Raw genomic sequence first — 27,810 nt, 5'->3', positions numbered from 1 at the left:
ATTACTGGAGGATTTGGACAGACATATCTCCCTACCCGAGTTTGGAAGTCACGTGAGGACGTTATTTTTCCGACGTAATGACGCAGTGCTTATAATAGACGTAGCGACGTCGTTACGTCTTTGCGAACGCTTACGCTTATCCTCGAGCGCGCGGTCCGTAAGAGTCGGGCGATGGAAGGTGCTTTTGGTGCCGGCAGATCTGGCACCGAATTCTCTCTGAAAGGGTTCTTTTCACAGCCGCGGACTATCGTGAGACTCCTGTGTTTGGTACGGGCCTTGTGTGTGTTTGACCGTTCGTTCGATCGAGCAGTTTTGGGTGTTTGAGAGGGACATGAATGAACAGTTGGTCGTGCGTGTTTCTGTTTGTAAGATGGAGATGGTGGGTTAGTCACGTGGTGTGTACGAGGTAAACTGTCGCTGAGTCACGTGGTGTGTGTGAGGTGAACTGTCGCTGAGTCATGTGGTGTGTGTGAGGTGAACTGTCGCTGAGTCACGTGGTGTGTGTGAGGTGAACTGTCGCTGAGTCACGTGGTGTGTGTGAGGTGAAATGTCGGTGAGTCATGTGGTGTGTGCGAGGTGAACTGTCGCTGAGTCACGTGGTGTGTGTGAGGTGAACTGTCGCTGTCATGTGGTGTGTGCGAGGTGAACTGTCGCTGTCATGTGGTGTGTGCGTGGTGAACTGTCGCTGAGTCACGTGGTGTGTGTGAGGTGAACTGTCGGTTAGTCACGTGGTGTGTGAGGTGAACTGTCGGTGAGTCACGTGGTGTGTGTGAGGTGAACTGTCGGTTAGTCACGTGGTGTGTGTGAGGAACTGTCGGTTAGTTACGTGTGTGTGAGGTGAACTGTCGGTTAGTCATGTGGTGTGTGCGAGGTGAACTGTCGCTGAGTCATGTGGTGTGTGCGAGGTGAACTGTCGCTGAGTCATGTGGTGTGTGCGAGGTGAACTGTCGCTGAGTCACGTGGTGTGTGTGTGAGGTGAACTGTCGGTTAGTCACGTGGTGTGTGTGAGGTGAACTGTCGGTGAGTCACGTGGTGTGTGTGAGGTGAACTGTCGGTGAGTCACGTGGTGTGTGTGAGGTGAACTGTCGGTTAGTCACGTGGTGTGTGTGTGAGGTGAACTGTCGGTTAGTCACGTGGTGTGTGTGTGAGGTGAACTGTCGGTGAGTCACGTGGTGTGTGAGGTGAACTGTCGGTTAGTCACGTGGTGTGTGAGGTGAACTGTCGGTTAGTCGTGGTGTCTGTGAGGTGAACTGTCGGTGAGTCACGTGGTGTGTGTGTGAGGTGAACTGTCGGTGTCACGTGGTGTGTGTGTGTGAGGTGCACTGTCGGTGAGTCATGTCATGTGGTGTGTGTGTGTGGTGAATTGTCGGTTAGTCACGTGGTGTGTGTGTGAGGTGAACTGTCGGTGAGTCATGTCATGTGGTGTGTGTGTGTGAGGTGAATTGTCGGTGAGTCATGTCATGTGGTGTGTGAGGTGAATTGTCGGTGAGTCACGTGGTGTGTGTGTGAGGTGCACTGTCTGTGAGTCATGTCATGTGGTGTGTGTGTGTGAGGTGAATTGTCGGTGAGTCACGTGGTGTGTGTGTGAGGTGCACTGTCGGTGAATCATGTCATGTGGTGTGTGTGGTGAATTGTCGGTGAGTCACGTGGTGTGTGTGTGAGGTGCACTGTCTGTGAGTCATGTCATGTGGTGTGTGTGTGTGAGGTGAATTGTCGGTGAGTCACGTGGTGTGTGTGTGAGGTGCACTGTCGGTGAATCATGTCATGTGGTGTGTGTGGTGAATTGTCGGTGAGTCACGTGGTGTGTGTGTGAGGTGCACTGTCGGTGAGTCATGTCATGTCATGTGGTGTGTGTGAGGTGAATTGTCGGTGAGTGGTGTGTGGTGTGTGTGGTGTGTGGTGAACTGTCCGGTGGGCATTGTGGATTGTCACCTTTATAACACATTCTTTAACTTCAAATGTAATGTTGACATGTTGTAAGAATCGCTGTTACTGTTGGACAATTGATTAATTATAATTGTTGAGGAACAGCTCTATGGAAGAAACCCATGTTGAGGGGAGGGGGGAGTGGGGGCTATGAGGGCTATGAGGGGGCTGTGTAGCGTGTGAGTGACGGGGGAAATGCGCGTTGTTAGCAAAAGTGTGTGTGTTGGAGAGGGTGGTGGCTGTTGTAGTGTGAGTGACAGTTACACTTACAGGGGCAATGTGTGGTCATGAGCAGGGTGTGGTTTGATTTGCTGGTGTGTCCCCCAAAACACTCCCTTTGTTCGGTTCTATTGCCCGAAAAGCGGAGTCGAGTTCTTAATTGGTTCCCTTTGTCCGTCTGTCTACAGACATCGGTCTCTGATTGAGGAATTACTTGATTCCAATTTAATTACATATTTTGAACACCAGAGCACTAATTGGAACATGAACCTCCAGTTTAACAGTCATCATCGCACTTTGGCTCTGAATTTGTCAAATTGTGTGGCATCTCGTCCCGAGCGTCAGGGCCAGAGTTTGCTGGGCCCAAGACCATTTAAAATGTCAAGACAGAGAGAGAGACGGACCACCCCTAGGCATGAGAAAATGCTCAGATTTCTGGAAGAAAAGTTTTTATTACACTAATATATGCAGGTTCGTTTGTTTTCGGACCTCGCAGGAACCAATGCAAACCAAACTTTGTGTGGGCCTCCTCTCTCATGCAGAGAAAGACCGAGGGCTATGGTCGGAGTAATACGTTTTGTGATTTCTATGCAGGAAATATTAAAATAGATATTTCATTGAATTTCCCCGGGAAACGCCACTTCAGCTGATAAAAATTTAAAAGAAAGGGCGTTGCTCCTAGTTCTAGAAGTGGACATGGCCATGCCAAAATAATGCTGCATAAGCACTGTACTAACATGGCATGTTCCCACGTTACCCACCATTAATTCACATTTGTAACAAAATATTTATTCAAAACATAGATCATAGCACAGATTAGATGATTAGACTGCTCTTTTATGAGCTTTACTACCCGCAAAATCATCTAATGTCATAAAAACTTGATGTTTGAGTAATGGCAGATGCAATGGTCAAATTAGAAAGGTCCCTTAATCGATATCGGGCAACAGCTGTCTGTGTCTGTGTCTGTCAGGTTAAACATGTCTTCCACACACTTGAGAACTGAAAATGAGCATTCTTCTGTTTGCCACATGCAATGTTCGGTAAATTGACAGTGCTATTTCAACATTTGGATTCTCGATTATGCTGCAGCAACTTCTGCGGCGATTAAATATCTTTTGATCTTGGACAGGTAAGCAGAGAAATGAATGAGCTTCTCAAGTAAACTTTCTTGCAAATCTGAATTGCACAACCTCTGCAAGCGTGCATCAAGGTGTCAAATGATAGCAGTACAAAGTGTTCTCAGCTCTGCTCGACAGCACAACCTGTTCGTGAAGTACTACATGTACTTATTTTCTGAAGCGAAGTTCAGCAATCAAGGAATCCAAAATTACTCCAAAGGTCATTACGTGAAAGTTTTTCTCTTGCAGATAATTTCACTTTGCCTTCCGTCTCCTTTTCATAAAAAAAAACATTTCCGTTTTACTGTTCGCCTTTCGACATGCATGGAATATTGTCCAGCGCTTCCTCAAATGCATCATATTCCAAGAATATCACCGAGCCTTCATGTAGTTGAAAGATTGTGGACATTTTGTCCGTCTCCTTTTGCATTGTTGTCTGTTGTGTGCAGAATTGTTCCACACAACGCACAAGATGTCGAACTGATATTTTTCCATTTTGTTCGAGAAAACGGGTCGAGATGGTTTGGTCACGTGTTGAGGAAGGATGAAAGTGACTGGGTGAGAAGAGTGATGGAAATGAATGTAGAAGGAAGTAGAGGACGGGGAAGACCGAGAACAACTTGGCTAAAGATGGTGGAAGAAGAAATGCGGGCAAGAAGGGGGTTAACAAGGGGAGATGCAGAAAATAGGGCAAAATGAAGAAGATTGTCATGGGGGCCGCAAGGCTAACCCCCGCTCTAGCAGGGAAAATGGCCTTAAAATGCATGTTGTGTTCGCAAAAACTGAAGCTTCACTGCATGTCTGATGTGTCATCGTTTTGTGGTAATAGCTTGTACAAGAGAGTAAATGCTTTATTGCTTTCCTTCAATGCCCGTGTTTCATCACATCTGGCTGACCATCTTGTACCCACCAAAGAGTTGGAAACGACACCACGCAGCGAACCTATGATTAGCTTCCAACAATGGGTAGATTCCGACATCCGGCCGTAAAACTTTGCTTCAAAAAGGGGACCGTGGTGCCCGAAAAAGGCCAACCCCTGCTCTGCGGGGAAAAATGGCCTCTAAAGGTGGTTCAATGGGTAGATTCCGAAAAGAAATTGGAAAGTGCTTGAATTCGTCTTAAAAAAGGAAACGTCATTGACACAGCTTTCTATGGCAAATGAACCAACAATATTGTCGTGACCACCCTGTAGTGAAGACCTCAGTGGCGACAGATGACCAAACGAGTTTTAACTTTGAGGCGTATACCCAACTATGGCGTTACCTTTTGCACGAGGGGGAGTGGTGCAGGGTAGTGAGGTCCTTACCTGCACTGCACATGGGGGGGGGGGGGGGGGGGGGGGGGGTGGTTGGGGTTGTTATCTGATAATCCCCACAACAAATAAATGTACATGACAGGCAAATCAACAATACAAGAAATGAAATGCAACAAATAACTGTTTAATGAAAATGAATGTCAGGATAACAAAAATGAAAGGTAAGGTAACATCTAATTCTCAATGAGGGACCCTCCATACGGACTTGTACACAGACACAGGGAATGATAAAATAAAGATAAACTGTGGTGTGGTGCATTGTCTGATACTCCGCCTCACGTCCTTGACCGGTCGTGGAACCACCGCGCGGGAACCGCACAAGATGGTGCGACGCACTTTGCCACGGCATGACCGTAACTTTTGTTTGGTGTTGATGATTCGGTGCTTTCATTGCATGGGTGTCATTCACTCTTGGGTTCATCATGATGGAAAGAATGCTTTTTTTTCTGTGCTGACAAAAAAATCCATTTCAACTTCTGCACACGCATTTTATTGGGCATAATTGTACATCTTTTCCAAAGGTGTTTAAATCATTCGTACACGCATCTTCATGATCTACAGCTTGTACGACGTTGTGCTGTCACGCCTAAAAAAAAATAAAAAAATAAAAATTTAAAAACAATAAATATATATATATATATATATATATATATATATATATATATATATATATATATATATATATATATAAATAATGTCATGGTTTGATACATTCAACAAATGATGAATGATAACCTGATGAATGATGATGCTTTGCTGCTCCGTAACTGCATTCTTGTGGTGCAACACATCATTGCAGCATAATTACCAGCATCACACGCAGGGAAGTGTTATGGATTCGTCACTTCCGTTGTTGTGGTTTTCATCCACTTGTAAACATTTCTGATTCCATGTATTATTATTGTTTGCATTTAAAGGAAATAGATATTTCTATTTTCAAAAGTTAAAAGTTAATGTTTTAAATAAAACCGGAACAGGACGAAAAAGAAGGCGGAGCGAGTGAGTCGGAGAAGGAGCCGAGCTACTTGCGGTCTGGAGCGAACGTTGGCGAACAACAGTCACAAGCGAACTTTCGGGTTTCCCAGGAAAGGGATTCCTGCGACAGAGTGGTTATCGCTGTGACAGATTAACCTGCGTGTCAGGTTTTTGCGATCGATTCAGGAGAGAATCATCGTCGTGCTGTTGCGCCACGAGACCGGGCCGTCGGCCATTTTGACTCGTGCAGGACTTGCGCTTCGCTCACGGTTTCGTCTCATTTCGACCATTTTCACCGCTTTCAGACGTCGATGTGTGTGTGTGTGTGTGTGTGTGTGTGTGTGTGTGTGTGTGTGTGTGTGTGTGTGTGTGTGTGTGTGTGTGTGTGTGTGTGTGTGTGTGTGTGTGTGTGTGTGTGTGTGTGTGTGTGTGTGTGTGTGTGTGGCTTTTGAGTGGAAAGTCTGCGTGTTGCCGACTGTGAGCTGTGGAACGTCCATACCCGAGGGTGTGATCTCTCAGTCGCCTGGAGGGCGCCTTTGGATTTCCCAGTCGCCTTGAGGGCACCTTTGCCCCGCTTTGGCAGCGGGACTGTTCTTGCCATCCAAACGGGATTCTGGTCTCGATTGGACATCGTTCTGGCGATCACTGGAGCGAACCAACTTTGGCTTGAAGCCGGGAATAAGAGACATTGGGGATGTTCTTGTTTCACTCACTTGGAGCACAGTGAGTTATATATTACAAAACTGATGGTCCCATCATAGGACATATTGATTGTACTTTTGATTACTATTATTGTTGTACTGTTATTCTTGTGTGATCTTAATACAATATTTGTTTGTGAGTAACAATTGGGGTGGCTTCTCCATTGATCTTTGACATACGGAATAACACATTTTTCTGCCGTGCCTCCTCTCGGGGCTCTGAGGTACACCATGACCAGGGGGTCGGGGAGGAGCACGTAACAGAAGTCAGATACTAAGTGGTCAACAAATGACTCTCTACAATTGATTACACATGCGTGTTATTATTCATAGTAAAATTGACTAGGCCTATACAGTATTTAAGTACTTCTTTTTTTTCCTCGAAGATTTAAAGCAACTTAACAGAGGCCAGCAAGGTAACTATTGGAGACGATGCGTGAGGGATGGCGACACTGCAACATGTAATTAAGTTCGTTGGGTTAGGAATACTTGGAGTCTAATCTTGCATATGACAAATTACAGCTCACAGATCTAAGTCTGTTGAGCAGGCAAGTCACAGCACTGTTAGGGGGGGGGGGGGTGGGGGGCGGGGGGGATTGCCCTAGATCCTTCATCAAACTTCCGTACGTGACACTCATTCACAATGTGTTGTAGCTCTGCAAATGTCAGACTATTCAACGGTTTACGTGACGTGAGTTGTATATTTGGTAGATTCTGCAGGTCTTCATGCATTAGAAGCTCTGGGTTGGCTTTGATACAGTCAAGCTCTCAGCATTCTTGCCTTCCGGCATACAATATGGGGTGGGATGTTAGACATGACTGGGAGCCACTGCACAGATGTTGTTTTCAGTGTACCGCTGATTTATCCGCATCAGTGTTTTCAGGACCGTGTCCATGTGTTTTGTGTGGCCGTTCTCTTCCCAAACAGTGCACCATAGCAAGACAAGCAGTGTAAAGGATGTGTGCACTTGATCCCAGGCTGGTGCCCACTCATTTCTGGATAATGTTTACCCTGGTCTTTATCTTTTCTGTGAACCCTTTATGATCGTGGAATGAGGCTGCGATCAAGGGTGATGCCAAGGTACTTGGGGGAATGCTTCATTCTTGACTAGGTTTCCTTTGGTGGCAAACTCGAGTTTGCTGTTAGCCAGTTGGTTACTGAGATGGAAAGCTGTAACTGTAGTCTGTTGGGTTTGGGTGGAGGCACCAGTAGATTAAGTATTGCTCCATCAAGTGGTAACTGTGGTGCACCACCTGCTTTAAGCCTTGAAGGAAAGAATAGAATTGTATAGCTTTTGGCAGGCTGGTTTGCAGATGGGTGAAGCAAGGAATGGAAGAGTGGAGTCATGCATTTAGTTTGGGTTTTTTCCAAGTTTAACTAGGGAGTTTATTGGAAGAACGCATAAATCCTGGAGTTGGGGAAGATTGGACAGCTGAGAGCACAGGGTGTTGAACCAGGTCAGTCCTTTGGGGCTGCCACTGGTAACATGGAACCCAGTGATACCTGCCGCATGGTTGGATTGTTGGCAACTAAACCGACACCCCTCAGTGGCTTTGCTAGTGGAGGGTGAATGTGACACCCTGCCAGACTAAAAACAACACTTGACAAGGTCAATGAAATCAAGGTTTTCCCAATGGCCATCCAGTAAGGAGATGGTGTCTCCTAAAAGCACCCATCTGGATTGGACCAGTTTGTGGCGACTGTTAGTCGAGAAGGGTAGTGGAACTCTTGATATGAGGTGGATGAGCTAGTATTACCCAACGGCAACCATCACAAGGCAGATAAGCTGGTATTAGCCAATGGCAACCACAACACAATACCAGTGGGGAAGGGGGTGGGTACACAGTGTTGCTGAATCTACGGAAGGCATGCATCCGGGGGATGATGCTGCAGTCCAATTCTTTCCCAAACACTTTTGTACCATTTTAATGGTACAAATGGGCACTGATATATTTGTTGCCGGTGCTTGTTCGGAAGAGGAAAAAAAAAAAAAAAAAAAAAAAAAATGCCGGTCATGTGAGAGCAGCAGACCTTGTGCTTCAGCATCATTACAGGACATTCCAATGATGTTGGAATCTCTCCCCATGCAGTTTATAAGCCATTGTATTTTATATATTTTTTTCCCATCGTCCCATTAATTTTATGTCTTTAATAGTAATTATACATCCCATTTCCTGTTATCTTACCATGGGCCCTACATACTGTATAACATTTGATAAAAGAAAGGTTTGGGTGACTATGGGAGTGACCTTGGTATACATAATCGAGGCTCGTGGAAGAGCTAGAAACAAATAAACTTGATCTCTTATTGGCATGTTTGAAACATTTCAGGACTTTACATCCAAATTGTACCAGATAGGACAGCGTGTATGCTAGTGCAGCGCCGTCTGTCAAGATGTCCCATTCAGACCTCACCAGAATACAACAACATGCATTTTAAAGGCCATTTTCCCTGCTAGAGCGGGGGTTAGCCTTGCGGTCCCCATGACAATCTTCTCCATTTTGCCCTATTTTCTGCATCTCTCCTTGTTAACCCCCTTGCCCGCATTTCTTCTTCCACCATCTTTAGCCAAGTCTTTCTCGGTCTTACCCGTCCTCTGCTTCCTTCTACATTCATTTCCATCACTCTTCTCAACCAGTCACTTTCATTCTTCCTCAACACATGACCAAACCATCTCAACCTGTTCCTCTTCACAGCATCAATCACAGGCTCTATTCCCATCATCTTTCGCAATTCATCATTTGTCTTCCTCTCTCTCAACGATACTCCGCACATCCGTCGAACCATTCGCATTTCCACCCTTTCCAACCTTCGTTGCTGCTCTACGTTCATTACCCATGTCTCGCTCCCATAAATCATAACACTTCTCACACATGCAGCATACACCTTTCCCTTCAGCTTCAACGACACTCCCCTCATCAGCACGCCACTCAGTTCCCGAAACTTCTTCCATGCACATCTCACTCGAACAACCGTTGCCGAGTCTGATCCACCTTCTCCATTCAGCATGTCTCTGAGGTAGCAAAATGTTTTCACACCTTCCAGCTTCACGCCGTCTCCAAGATCCGACTCAACATTTCCTCCATCTGCAGCTCCCTCTGTGCACACCTTACATTTGAATGTAGCTGCCACACTGGTGAATGACCCTCTCAGACCACTACATTTTTGATGAACCCACTCAGCGCACATTGTACATTGAATGGAGTTCACTCCGACACCCTTCCTACACACAGCACAGGGCCACTTCCCAGTTCTTTCCAACTCACCACATGCTTTACCACTTGCCATCACCTTCGTCTTTCCGATATTCACCTTCAGACCTTTTGTCTCCATACATTCCTTCCACGTGTTCATCTTTTCCTTCAGTCCATCCATACTTTCCGCAATCAACACCAGATCATCTGCATACAACTCCCATGGTAAACCCTCCTTTACGTTCTGAGCCAGCACCTCCATCACAGCTACAAATAGTAGTGGACTTAGTACCGACCCCTGATGCACTCCCACCTTCACCTCAAACTCACCACTGTTCCCGTCCTTCGTCCTTACAGCTGTGCGCGCTCTTTTGTACATTGCCATCACTATTCTGATCAACCATTCCTCCACTCCTAACTTCCTCAATGCCCATGTCAATACTTTGCGTGGTACCCTATCGAATGCTTTCTCCAGATCAACAAACCCAAGAAACAACTTCTTCCTCTTCTCCATGTACTTCTCCTGCAACTGCCTCACAATGAAAAGCGCGTCTGTCGTTCCTCTTCCTGGCATGAATCCAAACTGCATTTCGTCGATCTTCACTTTTTTCCTTATCCTCCTCTCCAACACCCTTTCCAATACCTTCATTCCATGCTCCAATAACTTTATCACTCGGTACGAGCCACACTCCAGAGGGTCACCTTTCCCCTTGTATAGAGGGACGAGGGTACTCGGTTCCCAAGCCACTGGAATGCGGCCTTCTTTCACCACCAGATTACAGATCTCTGTCATTCTCTTCACACCCCAACTTCCTGCTGCCTTCAACATATCTCCCACAACTCCCGTCGGCCCTCCCGCTTTTCTACCCTTCATTGCTTTTATCGCTTCCTCAACTTCCTTCTCAGTTATCTTCTCTGCCGGTCCTAAAACAGGGTTACTCTCTATGTTGCCATCCCATTCATTCTCTGTATTCAACAGCATTTCCATATATCTTTTCCATCTTCCTTTAATTCCATCTGGGTCGACAACGATTTGTCCCACTTCATCCTTCAAGCAACTCACCCCCATCACATCACACCTCTCTTTCGCTATCTCCTTTGCAATCCTGAATACTGCTTTCTGACCCTCTTCCGAATCCAAGCGTTCTCCGAACATTTTCCTACATGCCTCCTGCGCCTTTGCTACCTCGTTCTTTGCAGCCTTCCTGGCTGCCTTATAACTTTCATGCTCTGCTGTTTCTGCTCCCGTACCCTTCGCCTTCTGCCACTCCTTTAACTTCTTCCTCTTCTCGTCAATCTTCTTTCCAACTTCATCATCCCACCACCATGTTTCCGAGTGCCTCGGTGGTCCTTTTGTCCATCCACATACCTCACCAACGGCTCCCAACAGACTAGCTTTCATCGACATCCAACCACTTTCAAGTGGCGTCAAGGGAAAGATGAAATGAAAATGAAAATAAACCCCTTCAGCCGGCACTTAGCTTGGCGTCCCAAAGAGTACTTTCAGGAGCTTGGCGGCTGTTGAAACTGGGGTAGCCACTCATGCGGGAAGTGGTCCAAAATGGCGGTGGCGAACACCGCGCGTCGAAGACACAACAAGCGTGAGGCGAGCAGATTAGACGGCGTCCTTTCGATTCTCTACCGTCAAGCCCAATGCGGCCTTCAGCTTCCAAGAGCCCAGCAGTTGTCCAAAACCTCGTGTGGGTTAATCGAGATCCAGAATGTTGGTTTAATATAATGTGACTATCATGGATCAAATCTAGGACCAAACCCACGTGGCAAGGCGACATGAGCTGAACTGCTGATACGATATTCTCTTGTGCCATCTGTGTTGTATCATTTTTCCTTTACTGACTTTTCAATGAACATTTCCCCTCTCTTATGGCTTAATCCCCATCCACACCTCTCACACACATGCATACAATTTGCTGACTCTTCATTGGTCCTGACTGTTAGTTCCTCTACCCATAACTCAAGCTATTCCTTCCTCACCCAGTCTTAAATTATTTAGAGGAAACTTGTATATAGGAGGAGGTCATTCAATCTATATAGTCTTTGTGTATGACTTGCATCACTTGCACTTGACAGCTACCGACAGGGTCTATACGTGATTACAGTGCCGCAGCACAAAACCCTGCTTGTGTGCAGGAGGGTGTTCCTCATGATGCAACAATCCGTTTTAACTTTGCATCATTACATCATAATCTCATCCTTGACCTTATTGCTATGCCCAACCCTTCCATTGACCCCTACTGAGTCATTTCCCAATTCCATGATCCTTCCCTCAGCTGTTTGCTCTCATTACAAGTGGATGCTTGATCGACGAGGGCTATGTGAATTCTCCGGGAAGGACGACGCTGAAGTGCGTTTTCAACGACAATGCAAGTACATGTCACTATGGCTTGGCTGTGGGCATCATCGCCATACTTGTGGCTTTCGTCTTCCTCATAGTGGACACTCGATTTCCACAACTCAGCAGTGTGCAGGTTGTCTCACACACATTTCCCCACTCACTGCTTTCAGAGTGAATCATATATTAATGATGAACCATAAAGTTTCTTCGGAAATGCGTTTTGTTCCGATTGTTGCTTCCACGTCCGTTCTCTCTGAAGTGTTAAGTTTGTTTCCGTTCCTGCAGTTGTTTAATCGAAATGGAAACCTTCCAACACCGTGACTTTTCATTTGCTTGTATTTGGTGCATGCTAAGCAGTCACTTCCCTTGGCTGTTTACTTTGTTCCTCTGCCATGTCAAATTCATGCACTCCTTCCATTTAAATCTGCTTTTTGATCTTCCTTTGTTTTTTAAAAGTAGGACTTAAGATTTGTGCACCATTTATCTCAACAGTCAAAAATCTAAGATGTAGAGGCAACCTCTTCTTTCATGCCAGGTGTCTCCTCATTTGCAGGGCGTCGCTCTACATGACCCACCAAGGGCACTAGAGATGTCATAATCGGTTGATTATTAGCAGATTGATTGTTGTAACTGTTATTCACCTCCCCCCACAGTCCCACCCCTCCCTAACTAGTCATGTACTCATTTTATCTTTATTTACCTTTCAAAACGTCTTGCTTGTGTGCAGGAGAGGAAGTATTTTGTACTGGGGGATCTGATGCTGGCTGGTGGGTCATCTTATTTATTTATTAATTTTTTTAAATACAAGTTTTATTGCAATTTTAAAACTTGTAACGCAATGAAATTCCAAATACCCTTTTTTGTATACCAAGTCGAGGCTCGTGTAAGAGATAGCACATATAACATATAATAATGGGAGTGGGAGACTAGAGGGGGAGAGAGAGAAGGAAGCACAACAGAGAACAGGGACATCGGGAGATCTGTGAAAGGGAGAGGGCTTGGGCGGGGTACACGGGATAAACAAGATGGACACGACAAAGACTTTCAGGAAAGAAAAAGGAATTTGAAGGAGGTGGATTTGGGGTGCATTAATGGGGACAGAAAAGATCAAGGTTTTGGGTGGGGGAAGATAAGAGATGGTGGTGAACAGCTGTTTTAAAGACCTGGAGGGAGGAGAGGGATTGAAGAGTGTGCGAGTTTGTTCCAGAGGTGGGAGAAAAGAGGAATGAAGGAGTGAAGGTGAGTAGAGAGTCTCGATTTTGGCAGTTTCACGAGAAGCGGTTTGCTGGCAGATCTTCTGCGTCCTGCAGGAATATTTGGGGACAGAGCTGGGTGAGCTCGGCTGGAGAGGAGTCAGTAGAAGACAGGAAAAGTTAAGTGTAATGCTTTGGAAATTTCACATTTTCTTGTGAAAATATGGAGGAGGGATCAGAGCCTTGCTTGCTTAAAGTAAATAGGTATATACGCTTGGTTATAAGAATTGTTAATTTCTTTAAATTGTCAGATGTCACTCCACATTGGAACACTTAATTAGTCCACATGCTGTGATCATCAAATCCAAAATAATATTTTGATTATTTGCTTTAATTAGTCTGTTAGAGTAGATCGTGTTTCCAAGGCAAGACATGGTTGAATAGGCCAAAACAAAATGGCAGCTTTGAATCCAGCGATGTGACAGAGGGATGACTAAGATTGCACACTGATTTTCAAAAGGGGTGTTCAAACATACCCAAACACCCAGTTTTCATTCATGCAATCCCTTGGAGTTTGATTAGAACGCATGAAAAGTTTGGGGCTGCTCGGTTTCATGGTTTTGAAGTTATGGATGAGACATGCACACTTACATGCACATACATACATGCACATACACACACACACATTGCCTATTATTATTATAATAGATTACCTCCTTACATTGTTTGAAGTCACACTTTCCCTAAACTTCCATCTTTGCCCAGGTGCACTTTCATTCCTCTGGTTTATTGGTTTCTGTGTGCTGACAAACCAGTGGTCCAAAACGTACAATGTGACGGCTCTGAAGATCGTTGTTAGCAGTGCCCAAGCTGTCATCGCCTTCTCCTTCTTCTCCATAATCTCCTGGGTATGATCCAACCCGTCGGCATTTTTGAAATTGCATTTGCTTTCCTTTGTTTTAAGCAGGGTTGGACTTGGACTTGGACTTCGAACTTGCTCTGCAGAGTTGAGAAAAAAAAGGAAAAAAAGAATTGCATTGTGATGCCTTGAACAGCAGTTTATCAAGTTTGGGGAGAGGACTTTCATTAAAAAAAAAAAAACCCTGAAAGTATATAGGAGCAAGGTCAATGGGAAGGAAGGGACATGGGTGGGTGAAGTTCAGTGTGGATACATGGTCAGACCTTTAAATTACATTAATTTGTGCAAATTGTGAGTGAGCACAGTGAAGGAGGTCGGGGTTGTGGGTGAACATTGCAAGAGAACAACTCTTCTACCCCTCTGCCAATGGGTTTTTTTTGTTTTTTGGAAAATTACAATTAAGCATTTATAAAGCTATATGTATTTACTTCTTCCAAACATGCACACCTTAATTTGTTTTTGACAACCTGTCAATATTTGTAATTAACTGTGATCAATTTGGCATATTTAATAATAATAATAATAATTCATTTATTTTGTATAGCGCTTTTCAAGTAGCCCAAAGGCGCTTTGACAGAGTGGAAAACATAATGCATAACAATACATGAAAACCACAATTGCAAAAAGACAAGAATCAATAGGGAAATATTTAAAGCAAAAGGAGGGAGAAGGAGAAGAGATAGTCAGGGGTTAAATGCTGTGGGTTGAATGTTGAATGCAGTGTTGAACAGGTGGGTCTTTAGTGATGTTTTGAATGTGGTGAGTGAGGAGGAGTCTCTGATGGTGTGAGGTAGTGAGTTCCAGAGGGTGGGAGTAGCGATGGAGAAGGCCCTGTCCCCCCAGGATCTGAATTTGGTCCGGATGGAGGGGGTCAGGAGGTTGGTACCAGCAGAGCGGAGGTTGTGGGTGGGAGTGTGTCTGGAGAGGAGTTCAGCCAGGTAGAATGGGGCCAGGTTATGGAGGGCTTTGTATGTCAAGAGGAGGATTTTGTACTGGATTCTCTGGGGGATGGGGAGCCAGTGAAGCTTGTAAAGGACGGGGGTGATGTCACGGGTCCGGGAATGGGTGAGTAGACGGGCAGCGGAGTTCTGAATGTATTGGAGTTTATTGGTGATTTTTTAGGGTGAACCATAGAGGAGGCTATTACAGTAGTCCAGACGGGAGGTGATGAAGGCGTGGATGAGGGTTTCTGCAGCCGTGGAGGAGAGGGATGAGCGGAGACGGGCAATGTTTTTCAGGTGAAAGAAGGCTGACTTTGTGATCTGTTTAGTGTATTTGTCGAAGGAGAGGGTTTGGTCAAAGATGACGCCAAGATTCCGGATGTGAGGGGAGGTGGATACTGGGATACCGTCGATGTTGAGGGCAAAGTTATGGGTGGATTTTGTGAGTGTTTTTGGGCCAATGATGATTATTTCAGATTTATCACAGTTAAGCTTGAGGAAGTTTATTTGAAGCCAGGATTTTATTTCAGTGATGCAGTTTGTCAGGATAGAGTGGGTGTCGGTGGAGACGGACTTCGTGGAGATGAAAAGCTGGATGTCATCAGCGAAGCAGTGGAATTGGAGACCATGACGGCGGATCAAGTGACCGAGGGGGGGACAGGTAAAGGATGAAGAGGAGGGGGCCAAGAACTGAACCTTGGGGGACACCTTGGGGGAGGGGAGCAGTGGGGGATTTGCAGTTATTGATGGAGATGAACTGGCGTCTGTCAGAGAGGTATGATTTAATCCAAGAGAGGGCAGTGCCGGTAACGTTAAAGGTGGATTCAAGTCGGGTGAGGAGGATGGTGTGATCGATGGTGTCAAAGGCAGCGCTGAGGTCGAGGAGGTCGAGAATGTTGAGGTTGCCAGCGTCAGAGGAGAGGAGAAGGTTGTTGGTGATTTTGAGGAGAGCAGTTTCAGTACTGTGGTTGGAGCGGAACCCGGATTGGAATGTTTCATACAGGTTATTGGCAGAGAGGTGATGTTTGAGTTGAGTGGCTACAGCGCGTTCCAAAACTTTTGACAGAAAGGGTAGGTTGGAGATGGGTCTGAAGTTGTTTAGGGTGTCAGGGTTTAGACCAGGTTTTTGTAGAATGGGGGTAACAGCAGCAATTTTGAGGGAAGGTGGGATGCCTGTAGACAGGGAGGAGTTTATTGTTGCAATGATAAGTGGAGAGAGAGCAGGGAGGGAGGCCTTGACAAAGCTGGAGGGGATGGGGTCAAGAGTGCAGGTGGCAGTTTTCATTCCTATGAGGAGTTCAGAGAGGTCAGTAGGGGAGATTGGGGAGAACCGGGACAGGGGATGGCAGGACAAGGGGGGGCAGGTGGTTGGAGGGGGAGCGGGTGCGGCGGTGGTCAAGCTGTTGTAGATGTTGTCAATTTTGCGTTGGAAGAAAGAGAGGAAGGAGATGCAGTTGTCTACGGTGAATGACTGGGTGGTGGTGTTCAGGGGGCGGAGGAGTTTGTTTATTGTCGAGAAGAGTGCTTTTGGGTTTCCGGAGCCAGAGTGGATAATTTGAGAGTAGTAGGCGGAGCGGGTGCGGGAGAGGGCATCTTTGTAGTGTTGTAGGTGGTCCTTGTAGGCTTGGGAGTGAACTGTGAGACACGTTTTATTGCGGGGTCTTTCAAGTTGGCGAGCACGAGTTTTCATCAGGCGGAGTTCGGGGGTAAACCAGGGAGCAGAATGGGTGAAAGAAACTGTTTTGGTTTTTACAGGCGCAAGCTGGTCAAGGCAGGAGGAGAGAGAGTGTGGTTGTAGTAGTCGGTGAGGTCGGAAGGGGTGTGGAGGTCAACGAAGGGAGAAGTGGACATTTTTTCAGAGAGGGTGGATGAGAATGAGGTCGGTGAAAGAGCGTTTAGCTTACGGAACGTGATAGTGCAATAATGTCTTGGTGTTGGGGTGGGGATGTTGATGGTCATAGTGATAGCTAAGTGGTCAGAGAGGGTGAGGTCGGAGCCAGAGAGATGGTGCAAATTTAATCCAGTGGAGCAGACAAGGTCCAAAATGTGACCACGGATATGGGTAGGAAAGTCGACATGTTGAGTGAGGTTAAAGCAGGTGAGTAAATCAGTGAAGTCAGTGGTTATTGTGGAGTCAGTGGTCCATGTGGATATTGAAATCACCAAGGAGGAGGATTGAGGGGGAGAGGGAACATAGCTGGGTCAGAAGTAGGAGAAGTCAGACAGGAATGATGGGTGTGGTTTGGGAGGGCGGTAGACGACAGCCATGACTGACTGCGTGCGACCAGAGTTTAAAAGCCAGGTGTTCAAATGATGAGGATGAGGCTGGTCCTGATGTCTTGACGGTGGATAACGGCAATTCCACCACCTCGGCCCCCCGAGCGTGGTTCATTGATGTAGGAATATCCATTGGGTGTGGTGAGGTTGAGTGTGTAGTAGTCCAGAGGTTGTTGCCAGGTTTCGGTGAGACAGAGAAAGTCCAGTTTGTTATCCAGGATGTATTCGTTCAGGATGAGGCATTTGTTGTTGAGCGACCGGGTGTTGAACAGGGTGAGCTTGATGTTGTTTTGAACAGCAGGGATGAATTCAGGTGATTTAGCCAGGGTTCGTAGGCAGGAGGTGCGATCGTGTACGTTGCTGTGACCAGGTGCGCTGGGACGATGAGTGAGAGTGCGCTGAGCCGACCAGAGGACTGGGATGGAGTGACCTGATTGCAAATATACAAACTTACGACCGGAGCCACGGTGAATGTACCTGGGTCGTCGGAGGAGTCCATTTGATTTGATGGCAGAGATGCATGATGGGGTGGAGCGGGTATTGAGCAGAAGGAGCCTTGCGGCGGAGTACCGCAGAGCCATGCCAGGCAGGAGCGGAGAGACGAGACAAGGCCAAGGTTGAGGAGGTGAAACAATGGTCCCAACCCACGGGAGCGGGCCCAAGGAAACGAAGGAGCCAGGTAGGTGAAGCCAGGAGCAGAGCTGGGACCAAGCAGAGGGCAGGCAGGAGCAAAGAGTCCATCACGAGGCCAAGGTTGATCACGGCAAAGCGGCAAATGCAGCGGCAATCGACCGCCGCCGCTACAAATCTAGATCACGGCAGGAAACCGCCACCAAACCGCTGTGATGGTCACAACCCACGAGAGCGTACCCGAGGAAACAGCGAGCAGGCGAAGGAGCCGGGCAGGCGAAGCAGGGAGCAGAGCCGGGGCCATGCAGAGGGCAGACTCGATGGCCAAAAAATCCGCACGACCACCAAAAAAGCAAGCAACTGACAGTGGCCCGGTCGAAGAAGCAGCGAGCATGTGACGCCTGCGTCCTCTTCATACCGGACCGGAAGCGGATGATTGTTGGCACAACATTTGTTGTTGGCAACATTGTTGGCAACACATTAATGTTGGCACAATGTTAGTCATCGCTGTAGCCAGCCTTTGATGTCAAGGTCTAGTGACTGGGGGTTTTGGATGGGTATGGGGCTGGAGTTGGGTGGGATACGAGGGGATTGCATCTATGCCGTCATTGTGTGCATCAAAATGTTTGTTTTCCTATCATTCAAATGGTTTTAAACATAAGCCTTTTGTACTGGGTAATCCATTTGTTGCTGATTGCTTGATGACAGCTATTACCAAAGACCTTTATTACATGTGCAGTACAGAGGTGTATTGCCCAACCTTCCATACTCCCAACCCCTCAATTTTTTTTTTTATGCCTGTTTGCCGGAGGGCATTCTTTTCAGGTTGTCTGTCTGTCGTCCGTGATAGGTTTTTGTTACTGCGATAACTTGAGAACGGCTGAAGGGATCTTAGTCAAACTTGGTGCAGGTATGTATAATGAGGTAAAGATGAACTGGTTAGATTTTGGGGTCATGAGGTTCAAAGGTCAGAGGTCATGTGAGGTAAAAATCCTGTTGCCACAATAACTTGTGAACCAGTGATGGGATTCTGACCAAAGTTGGTACAAGTATATTATTTTAAATGCTGAACATGAAATTAGTTTTATTTATTTTTAAACAAAGGAATAAATTTCAACAAGGATGAGATTACATCGGACTTGCATACAAGCATACAAATGAGACTTCACTGCAGTTAAATAAAATTATTCTGTTGCCTATAAAAGTTCATCTCTCGGTGGTCAGAGAGACCTGTCATGAAAAGCAATCGATTGACGATCTAACTCATAAAATGGAATGGAAAAATACATTTCGTTCTTCTGGGCTGCTTTATTCCCCTATAGTCTGCATAATATAAAATAATAACCACCTTTAGAGGCCATTTTTCCCTGCAAAGCAGGGGTTGGCCTTTTTCGGGAACCGTGGTTGTTGTTGTTTTTCGGTCCCCTTTTTGAAGCAATGTTTTACGGCCGGATGCCCTTCCTGACGCCAACCCTTTTTGCCGCCTTTAACGACAAACAGGGAATTACCAGTGAACTGGTACTCAATTAGCCGACCTCGGAAGGATGACAGGCTGAGTCAACCCCCCTGGCGTTAATTCAGCAATCGACCGGGATTCGAACCCAGGATCCTTGGATCCTAAGCCGGCACCCTAGCCGCTAGCCCAACACCAACTGCATGAAAAGCTGTTTTTAAAGACTTTGTCAAGATTATTATTTTGAACGGCAACTTCTCAGCACAAGCTGTCATGTCAAATCGCTTGCACTGTACTGAGATTAATGGAGCAGGCTGCTTTTAAATTAGACGTTGTAAATCAAAAGACAGCTTAGCCAAGCAAACATTATACAGGATTTGTTTGCAGTAGCGTCTAAAACGGTTGATTTGCTAATCTCGTACTTCCTCTGATGCCAAATGTGGTATTCTCTTATCCAATCGTTGTTGACGCAGCTGGTTTAGTAGCACCTTTGTAATGGCTTAAAATTGTTTATGCAACTTTTTGTTAATGAAAATAATGATCTCTATGTGGACCAGATGTACCTGATGGATGTACACATGTAAGGGTGATTTATGTAAGGTCTCATTTACTAAGGGGCTGTCCAAAATTGACATTTTCATGGTTGTGCAGAGTGTAGGAAAGGGTGTGGGTGAGGGATTATGGTTAATTGTGTACGACTTTAAATGAAATGTTCTGTTTTTTTTGAAAATTGTCTTTTATTTATTCACACCACGTGCGAAAGATTAAGCATTTGGTTCACTGTCTACAGACGTCGGTCGAAGATTCAGAAACTACTTTATTTAATTTAAATGCTATATATTTGTGAACACTGCAGAACATGAATTGGAGCACGAACCAGCACTTTTATCAGTACTGTATTTGGTTCTGAATTTGGCAAATTGCATGGAATCTCATCCCAATCACACATGCGCACAGATGAGTGAGGTAATTGATTTAGTCTGTCTGCCTCTTTGGCAGTCAAACAAACTTGAAAATAATTCCAAATGGGAAACTTGCTGTTTTTAGCGACGCCATCAAGGACGCAAATGACAGGCACGAATCTGCGGTAAACTTCTGAATAAATTTTTTTTTTTTTCTGCATCCTTTAAAACCTCATTTCAATTTAATTCTATACTTGAACACTGTAGAATACCAATCTTGACACTTTCAAAAACCTCGTTTAGCACTACTTGGGCAAAATATTGCATGACTTGGCCATTTTGCGCCATCTTGATCGATCAAATTTGTTGCTCGTGTGTGCACTCGGCACTGGGGAATATCGTGACTTGGAAACATACATTGCGGTCAGCAATGCAAAGTAAGAGTTTAAAAGACCATTGCTTTTATAAACACTGCATTGGGTAAGGTGTTCTATGAACTCTAGTTCAGTGATTCTTACCTTTGGGTGCACACACCCCCTGGGAGTGCCAAACGTCTTTTCTGGGGATGTGAAGCATGGCGGCCAGTTCATAAAGGAGTGCGAATAATATAATTTTGAAGTCTAATTCTAAGACTTGTCCCAAGTCATTGATTTTTGACAAAGGGTAGGAGAAAATATTCTGAGAACCGAAGGAGTTTGGGCATCAATAAAAGGGTTAAGAACCACTGCTCGAGTTAAACCTGCAATTGACTGCAAAACAAAACACATCTGGATCAAAAAAATGGAGAAAATAAACTTTAGCATCTTGTGTCCAGTGTGTACAACCTCACTATGACACCAGGCCTCGGACCCAGCCGACAACTTTAGCATCATACCAACACGACATGTTTATCTTTTCAGCCGGCCATGCTGTGATTTCATGGCTGATCAGTGCTAGAGATACCTCGTATTACCTTTTACATGTGTGCGTGTGTACGCATTGCTCGGTATGTAGTTTTATGAGTGTGCGTACTCTTGACCTTTTACTTGACTGTGTTTGATCGCTGCCTAAAACTATGTCACGGTTGCTTCGCCATCGGACGTAGATAGATTATAGAGTATTGGTGGACACTGGATCCTCAAATTTTTATGTGATTCTTCAACATTGAGAGATATATATATCTCAAAGTTGTGGACAGATTCTGACAAATCTAGGTGTATGAGTTGGGTCGGTGACAAAAACAAGCTTCGATTTTGGTTGAGGTTCGGATCCAGATCTGGCAAGTTTAGTTGGTTGAGATTGCATAATAAGTAACGACCGAATACATCTATGGGTCATACGGCAAAGGTTGTAGCAATTTCATTTGCTCCCCTCACCTTGAGTGCCGAAGGTGGAGCAACACAAATTCTCTTCATAAACGTGTATTGTCTAGCGCCACTTGCGGTCTTGGATTTGTTTACAATTTTGTTCATGACCACAACTTTGGTTGGGGATGGGTGCGGGGGTACAGAAATCTGAACTCGTTAAGGAGCCAAGTAGATGAAAGCAGGTTCATCTACTGATGGAGCATCAAATGGGAATAGGAAGACATTGCATATGAGTGGCAGAAAGGAGAGGTGATGAGAGTAGGTTTGGGGTATGGGAGAAAGCATTAGATGACTCCAGGCAGCACTTTTGATAGATTTGGGAGGAGCATGAGACTGACTATTGATGAGAGAATGGAGGTGAGCTTTCAGCATGTATGGCATTCTAGAAGACTTGTGTCGTTGGGTTGGGAAGGGTTGCAGGGATGAGAGCAGAGGCCATAGGTTATCTTTCTATCCACTTGAGAGTTTGCTTTAGGGAAAAATTTAAAAAAGACTTAAAAATCTCTCCCATTGTAGTTGGAAACCAATTTCTCAGTTTCTGTCCAGCTTAACATGATGGAGAAAAAGTTCAATGAAGGTGTAAATATCTTGCTGTGCCATTGCAGCCATGCTGTAATTCTGAAACTTTGCCATAGTTTTCTAGTTGTAATCAGAAATTGCTGTTCCAGCTGTCAAATCTTTTCTTGTTCCACTTTTATCATCATTTGGGGTTTATTTGCAGATGAGGACTTCATTAGAGCACACAGCAAAGCCCTCCATATGAAGATAACTTGAAAACAATTTGGTTGATTTAATCGTGTGTGTGTGTGTGTGTGTGTGTGTGTGTGTGTGTGTGTGTGTGTGTGTGTGTGTGTGTGTGTGTGTGTGTGTGTGTGTGTGTGTGTGTGTGTGTGTGTGTGTGTGTGTGTGTGTGTGTGTGTGTGTTCAGTTGAAAACTGGTGGTTGTACTGTGTGTATGAAGTTTTTAGGTAGTTACTCGGTCTTGGAGGTTTAGGATGGGGGAGGACCCCAATTTGAGGACCCCATCAACATGCTTATGTCACTTGGGGGTTATAATTGGATGTACCTCGTGTGAATGTTTTCCCACTTGAGTTGTTGAAAATAGTTTTATGCCCCGCCAACAAAGTTGCCGAAGGCATTGTTTTTGAGTTATCCATCTGGCTGTCCATCCATGATTGGTTTTCGTTACCACGATAATTTAACAGCTGAAGGGATCAAAGTCAAAGTTGGTGCAAGTACATATATAATGATGCAAAGATGAACCGATTAGATTATCAGGTCAAAGGTGAGAGGTCTCGTTCGGTAAAAATTCTGTTACCAAGCTAACTTGTGAACCAGTGATGGGATTTTGGCCAAATTTGGTGCAATATTGTTATGTTTGTGGGGGTAGGTGAAGAAATCTCATAGTAAAGGTAGGATTGTACAATTATAGCATGGACCATGGATGTGTAAGAGGAATCTCCATGTATTTAAGTAGGGAAACTGTAGCTTATGATTGTTTGTCTTCACACGAGGGGTGAAGCTGTGTTAACTAGTTAAGGATCAAGTTGGTTTTCCCCAGGGCGTGATATGCCCTCTGGGACCTTTTCCCTACGTTTTACATCTACCACTAGGTCAGCCATGCAGAAACTCCATTTAAACAACAACAACCGCCGACAAAGGCCAAGCAAACAGGTTCCTGAACTAAGCCCGCCTGAAGGACCTAATAAGGAAAAAGGCCATGCCCCCAGAGTGGTACGAAGGGTGTAAAAGAAGGCTGTGAGGCCACGCCCCAAATTTTGTGATTGGTCAAGAAGAATGTGGGGTGATGTGAAAGATTTGCGATTGGTTGGGGTGATGTCAGAGCGAGAAGCTTCCAGGAGAAGCTGGGCTTGAGAAGAGGAATCTTTGGTTTTGTGCTTGAGGAGAAGCTGGCCAGTTTTTTGGTTCGTCAGTTGTGCAGTGTTCTGGTGGAGCAGGACGCTGGCGATTGTGTGCGCTGTGGAGGAGAGGTGGCAATCGGAAGTAACGTTGGGACTGCAGGGCTCACTTGGGAGCTTGGAGGAACCGAAGAGAGAGAGGGGCTGTCTTCGCCTCGCGGCCTGGGCGACTTTGGCGCTGTCACCATCTTTTGCCGATCTCCTGCCTGTGGGGCTTCGAGTTTTGATGACCACCAACCTCCAGAAAGCCATTTGGGACCAGAGCTGAGTGCCGGCCGGCTAAGGGAATTTTATTTTATAATCTGTTCCCTTGTCTGTATTGAAGGTCTGTGGAGGTGCCTCACATGGGAATTAATTTTACCTTTATTTTCATTAAATCATTATTGTTGAATTTATTTGTCGTGTCTGTTCGTGGTGGTTTCGGTATAAACCCGTGTGCTCTGTTCGGGTAAGCGCCTCACATCCTTCCATCTCGCGCGTGAGAAACCAACCGGCAATTTTGGCTGCGCGCCTCGGAGTTGGACTGTTTCGGCTATCTGTCACTGGTGATCTCAATTGCCGGCGACACCACAATATATTATGATGTAAAGATGAACCGATTAGATTTCAGCATCAAGAGGTCAGAGTCTAATAGGCTTTTCGTTAATGTGATAAATTAAGAATGGCTGAAGGCCATTCCACTTTTTCCACATAAGAATGGCCCAATTCCACTTTTTTGAAATACCAACTTCTGTCCTGGAAGTCCTTGGTGTCCTTGTCTTTTATACTTCTCCCTCCACCCCCCCCCCCTTCCCACGCCTCCTCCCCCCAAGCCCTCTCCCTTCCCCTTCCACACATCTCCCTGCTCTCAAATGTTGTTTGTGTGCTTCCCCTTCTCTCCCCATCTTGTTTTCCGCTCCCTCTTTTTATATATTTTGTTTGTCTGGTTGATTTGTTTGTGAAGTAAATGTTGGCTCTTTCACGAGCCTCGATTCAGGATACAAAAAAAACAAAAAAAAAACGTCCAACTTGGTACAAGTGTATATATATATATAATATAAATATAAATACATTCGATTATGGGGTCAAGAGGTCATGTTGGGTAAAAATTCTGTTACCACGATAACTTGTAAATTAGTGATGGGATTCTGACAAAAGTTGGTTTAAGTATGTATTATGATGTAAAGATGAACTGATTTGAATTTGGGTCAATAGGTCAAAGTCTGTGATGGGTTTATAACTTGAGAACTGCTGAAGGGATCTAATTCAAACTTGGTACAAGTATGTGTAATGATGTAAAGATTACCTGATTATATTTTGGGGTCAAGAGGTCGAAGCTCAGAGGTCATGTTATGTTGCAATTACTTTGTTACCATGATAACTTAAGAATGGCTGAAGGGATTTTAGTCAATCTTGCTGCAGGTATGTATAATGAGGTAAAGATGAACCGATTACATGTTGGGGTCATGGAGTCAAAGGTCATAGGTCATGTTAAGTAAAACTTATGTTGCCGTGCCAACTCGTGAACCGTGGATGGGATTTTGAACAAACTTGGTTTAAGTATTGTTACATTTATGGGTGGGGGGGGGGGGGGGGGGTGAAGGGGTAGGCAATGGAATATCGTAGTTCAGGTAAAATTGTATAGGAAGTGTGCTCTGACTGTCGTGAAGATGAAGAAACCCCCATGTGTACCATAAGTAGGGAATCTGTTAGACCAGATGTCGCGTAAGAGAGTGTCTGTGCCCATGATGAGGGGTGGGGTTATGTTAATTAGTTGGGGATTAATGGTAAATCCCCTGTATGTAAATGGCCTCTGTGATTTCTCCTCTGTTCCTTATGCCACACACACCAGCCATGTGCACTACACCTAAAATAAACGTTAAATAAAAGCACCCTGAAGCAGGACATTGGGCACCGCCACCTGCCACTTCACCACATCGCAACACCAAGCAGGCAGGTCTGTGAGGCCACGCCCAGAAGAGCAGTGATTGGTCCGGTACCATAGAGCGACCAGATGGGACTCGCTGATTGGACCGCGCGCAGACATCGTCGGATGAGGTAAGAGCTCTGAAAACCAAAAGACTGTTCCCGACATTTTGCTTTCTTACACCTGGGACATTCATCACGAGCATTGGCATTCATTATCGCTCTTCCGTGGGTACAAGCATTACAAGCAGTCCCTCGCGCAAGAGGACAAAATGTCGGGACGTTGAAAGGGAGGAGTCACATGTACCTCTTTGCTTTTGCAAGCAGACATGGACATTTACTCTTGCGCCAGGGACATTGGAGTTGGCATTTTATATCCCTGGCTTTGGGTTTTGACGATCGTGAGGAGGGGCGGTCATGGCTTGTGGACTCTGGTGCGCTTGGCCCGTAGCTTCGTGACGGCTGAGGGCCGTGCCGAGTGAACCGGAGAGATGGTGCTGTGTGAAGCAGGCGGCGAGGACGAGTGTGGCTGGAGTGAACGAATGACGCGCTCAGGCCTGTTTTCACGTGTACGAACTGCGCATGAAGGCGTGTTTTCCCGCGCAGGCCACAGGGGCTGTGACTATTCCCGACGGGGTTCAAGAGCCGCTCGAAGCCGAGTGCACTACATTTTTACTTTTGTTATTTTATCATCCTCTTCTGTTGTGTATGGGGGCGCTCCATTTAGGATATTGGTTTGCACATTCTTTTGTAACCGGCATTTCTTTCAATAAAGCTGGTATTTTTGCATAATGCTGTGTCGGGTTTGAGTTGATTATCCAGGTTCGAAGACATCCAGTGGGGTCCGTGAAGGTAAGAGCTTCGCTACCCTTCGCTGCCTCATTACCCCGCACGTATAATCTCCGCAATAGTTGAATTGAATGCCTCGGAGTGTAAAGCTTGCTCGGCTATCCGTCGTTCACCCCGGCAACACGACAGTATATATGATGCAAAGATTAACTTATTCGATTTTGGGGTCAAGAGGCCAGGTCATGTCAGGTAAAATGTGATAACTTGAGAATGGCTGAATGGATTAAAATCAAACTTTGTACAATTGTTATGATGTAATAATGTGGGTGGAGGCATATCGGTCAACATCGTGATGTCGGTGTTCTAGTTAAACCTGTCTTGCTCACTGAGGTTTGACCCTTGGGTCGGGAAAACTTGAGACTAGCATGCAGAATCCCTCTAAACAAAAAACATTTTGTTGAAAATGTAATTTTTGAACAGAAATGATCCCAACTGCAGACTCGCACAAATTTGATATTAAAATCTTACAACACCTGTGGTAATATAGCCATTCATCTCTTCAGATATTTGCTATCATTGAGCAACAGAGGTTTTATTACTGTCGGAGATTCCTCAAAATGGATGTCCACCCTCAGCCCACCTCAATTGACATGTTTAAATAATTAGGTATTTTGCTTCATGTAGATGTACAATCTTGAACCTGCAACTTTTAATTTAATTGTATATGTTCCCAAATAACCATTTTCATAAGCAATAAATTCTCAGCACAAGTAAATGGAAAGAACCCCCCCCCCCCCTCCTCCCCACCACCCCAACGTTCTTGCTGTGTATAGATTTTGATTGCCCCACCAACCCCGCACTTTTCTTCCATGTACATAGTGTGTGCAGACAGCCCTGGCCTGGCAGAGATACCAACTGGGAGCTCATTTCGGGGACGAGTACACAGACCCAAGTGGAGAAGGACCGCAAGTACCCGGATCATCTTACCAACAGTCCTATGCGGAAAAGCCTGGGCCAGAGCAGAGAAACGACATTCCCCAAAACTACTGAGGTTACAATGGCATGCCAAGATTGTGATGTACTGCACTGACAGCCAAAGAAAAGCCTTGCTTGCTTTTTTACATTTGATGTGCCAGCAATTCGGAGTTTACCCTTTCAAAATGTAATTGAAAACGAATCCAGGTTTAATTGAACACTTGGTATTTTGATGTTTGACAATGCACAATGCATTTGCTCTATTGAGGCCTTGTTTGCAATCCTCCATGCTGCATTTGTTAGTATAAAGTGCCCAAATGGGTGTGCCTTACCTTTTTTCGGGAAATGTATTGTTCTTCACTTGATTCTGAACGTTTGTTGGTTGTGAGTTTAACTGCCACATGATTTGGATTTGCATCTTCAGCTGTTTGTTGAGGTTTCTTTGAAATAAAAGTTTGAAAGCTGTATTTTTTTTTTTTTTAAAGGTTCGGTTTTGCTAACTGCGAGACCAATCCTGGAGTTTGTATTTGTGTACTGTAGTGGTTTGGTGACTGTTCATGCCTATCCTATAACATTTACTGCTCTGAGCTTCAACTCTTGTTAATTTAACTAGGGCATGCCCGTACTATATATATATCTAAAATTATATCCCCCCCCCTCTATTTACATGAAATGGTTTGGTCCATTCGCAAAGCCAAAGCGAACGGCTTGCGAGTACGGTGACGATCCCCCCCCTCTATTTACATGAAATGGTT

At 45.3% G+C, this 27,810-nt stretch overlaps 1 protein-coding gene across 1 annotated transcript; it reads left to right on the top strand.

Moving 5' to 3' along the window:
• Nucleotides 1–27,520, top strand: LOC137426853 (synaptogyrin-2). Its single transcript, XM_068115812.2, has 5 exons — nt 1–267; nt 11,742–11,939; nt 12,534–12,573; nt 13,765–13,907; nt 26,960–27,520. The coding sequence occupies exons 1-5, from the start codon at nt 172–174 to the stop codon at nt 27,128–27,130; spliced, it is 648 nt and encodes a 215-aa protein (XP_067971913.1). The 5' UTR covers nt 1–171; the 3' UTR covers nt 27,131–27,520.
• The last annotated feature ends 290 nt before the right edge of the window (nt 27,521–27,810 follow it).

Source organism: Myxine glutinosa, chromosome 5, assembly GCF_964187855.1.
Source record: "Myxine glutinosa chromosome 5, kmMyxGlut1.1, whole genome shotgun sequence".
Taxonomy (NCBI): Eukaryota; Metazoa; Chordata; class Myxini; order Myxiniformes; family Myxinidae; genus Myxine; species Myxine glutinosa.
Note: the sequence above shows the minus strand (reverse complement) of the source record. Positions and strands in the feature narration are given on the sequence as shown.

Excerpts from the sequence above, each read along its gene's own strand:
- LOC137426853 (XM_068115812.2), top strand. The coding sequence starts at position 172 with ATGGAAGGTGCTTTTGGTGCCGGCAGATCTGGCACCGAATTCTCTCTG. Across the intron at positions 268-11,741 it reads TCGTGAGACTCCTGTGTTTG|CTGTTTGCTCTCATTACAAG; the intron begins GTACGGGCCTTG and ends TCCTTCCCTCAG. Across the intron at positions 12,574-13,764 it reads GGGGGATCTGATGCTGGCTG|GTGCACTTTCATTCCTCTGG; the intron begins GTGGGTCATCTT and ends ATCTTTGCCCAG.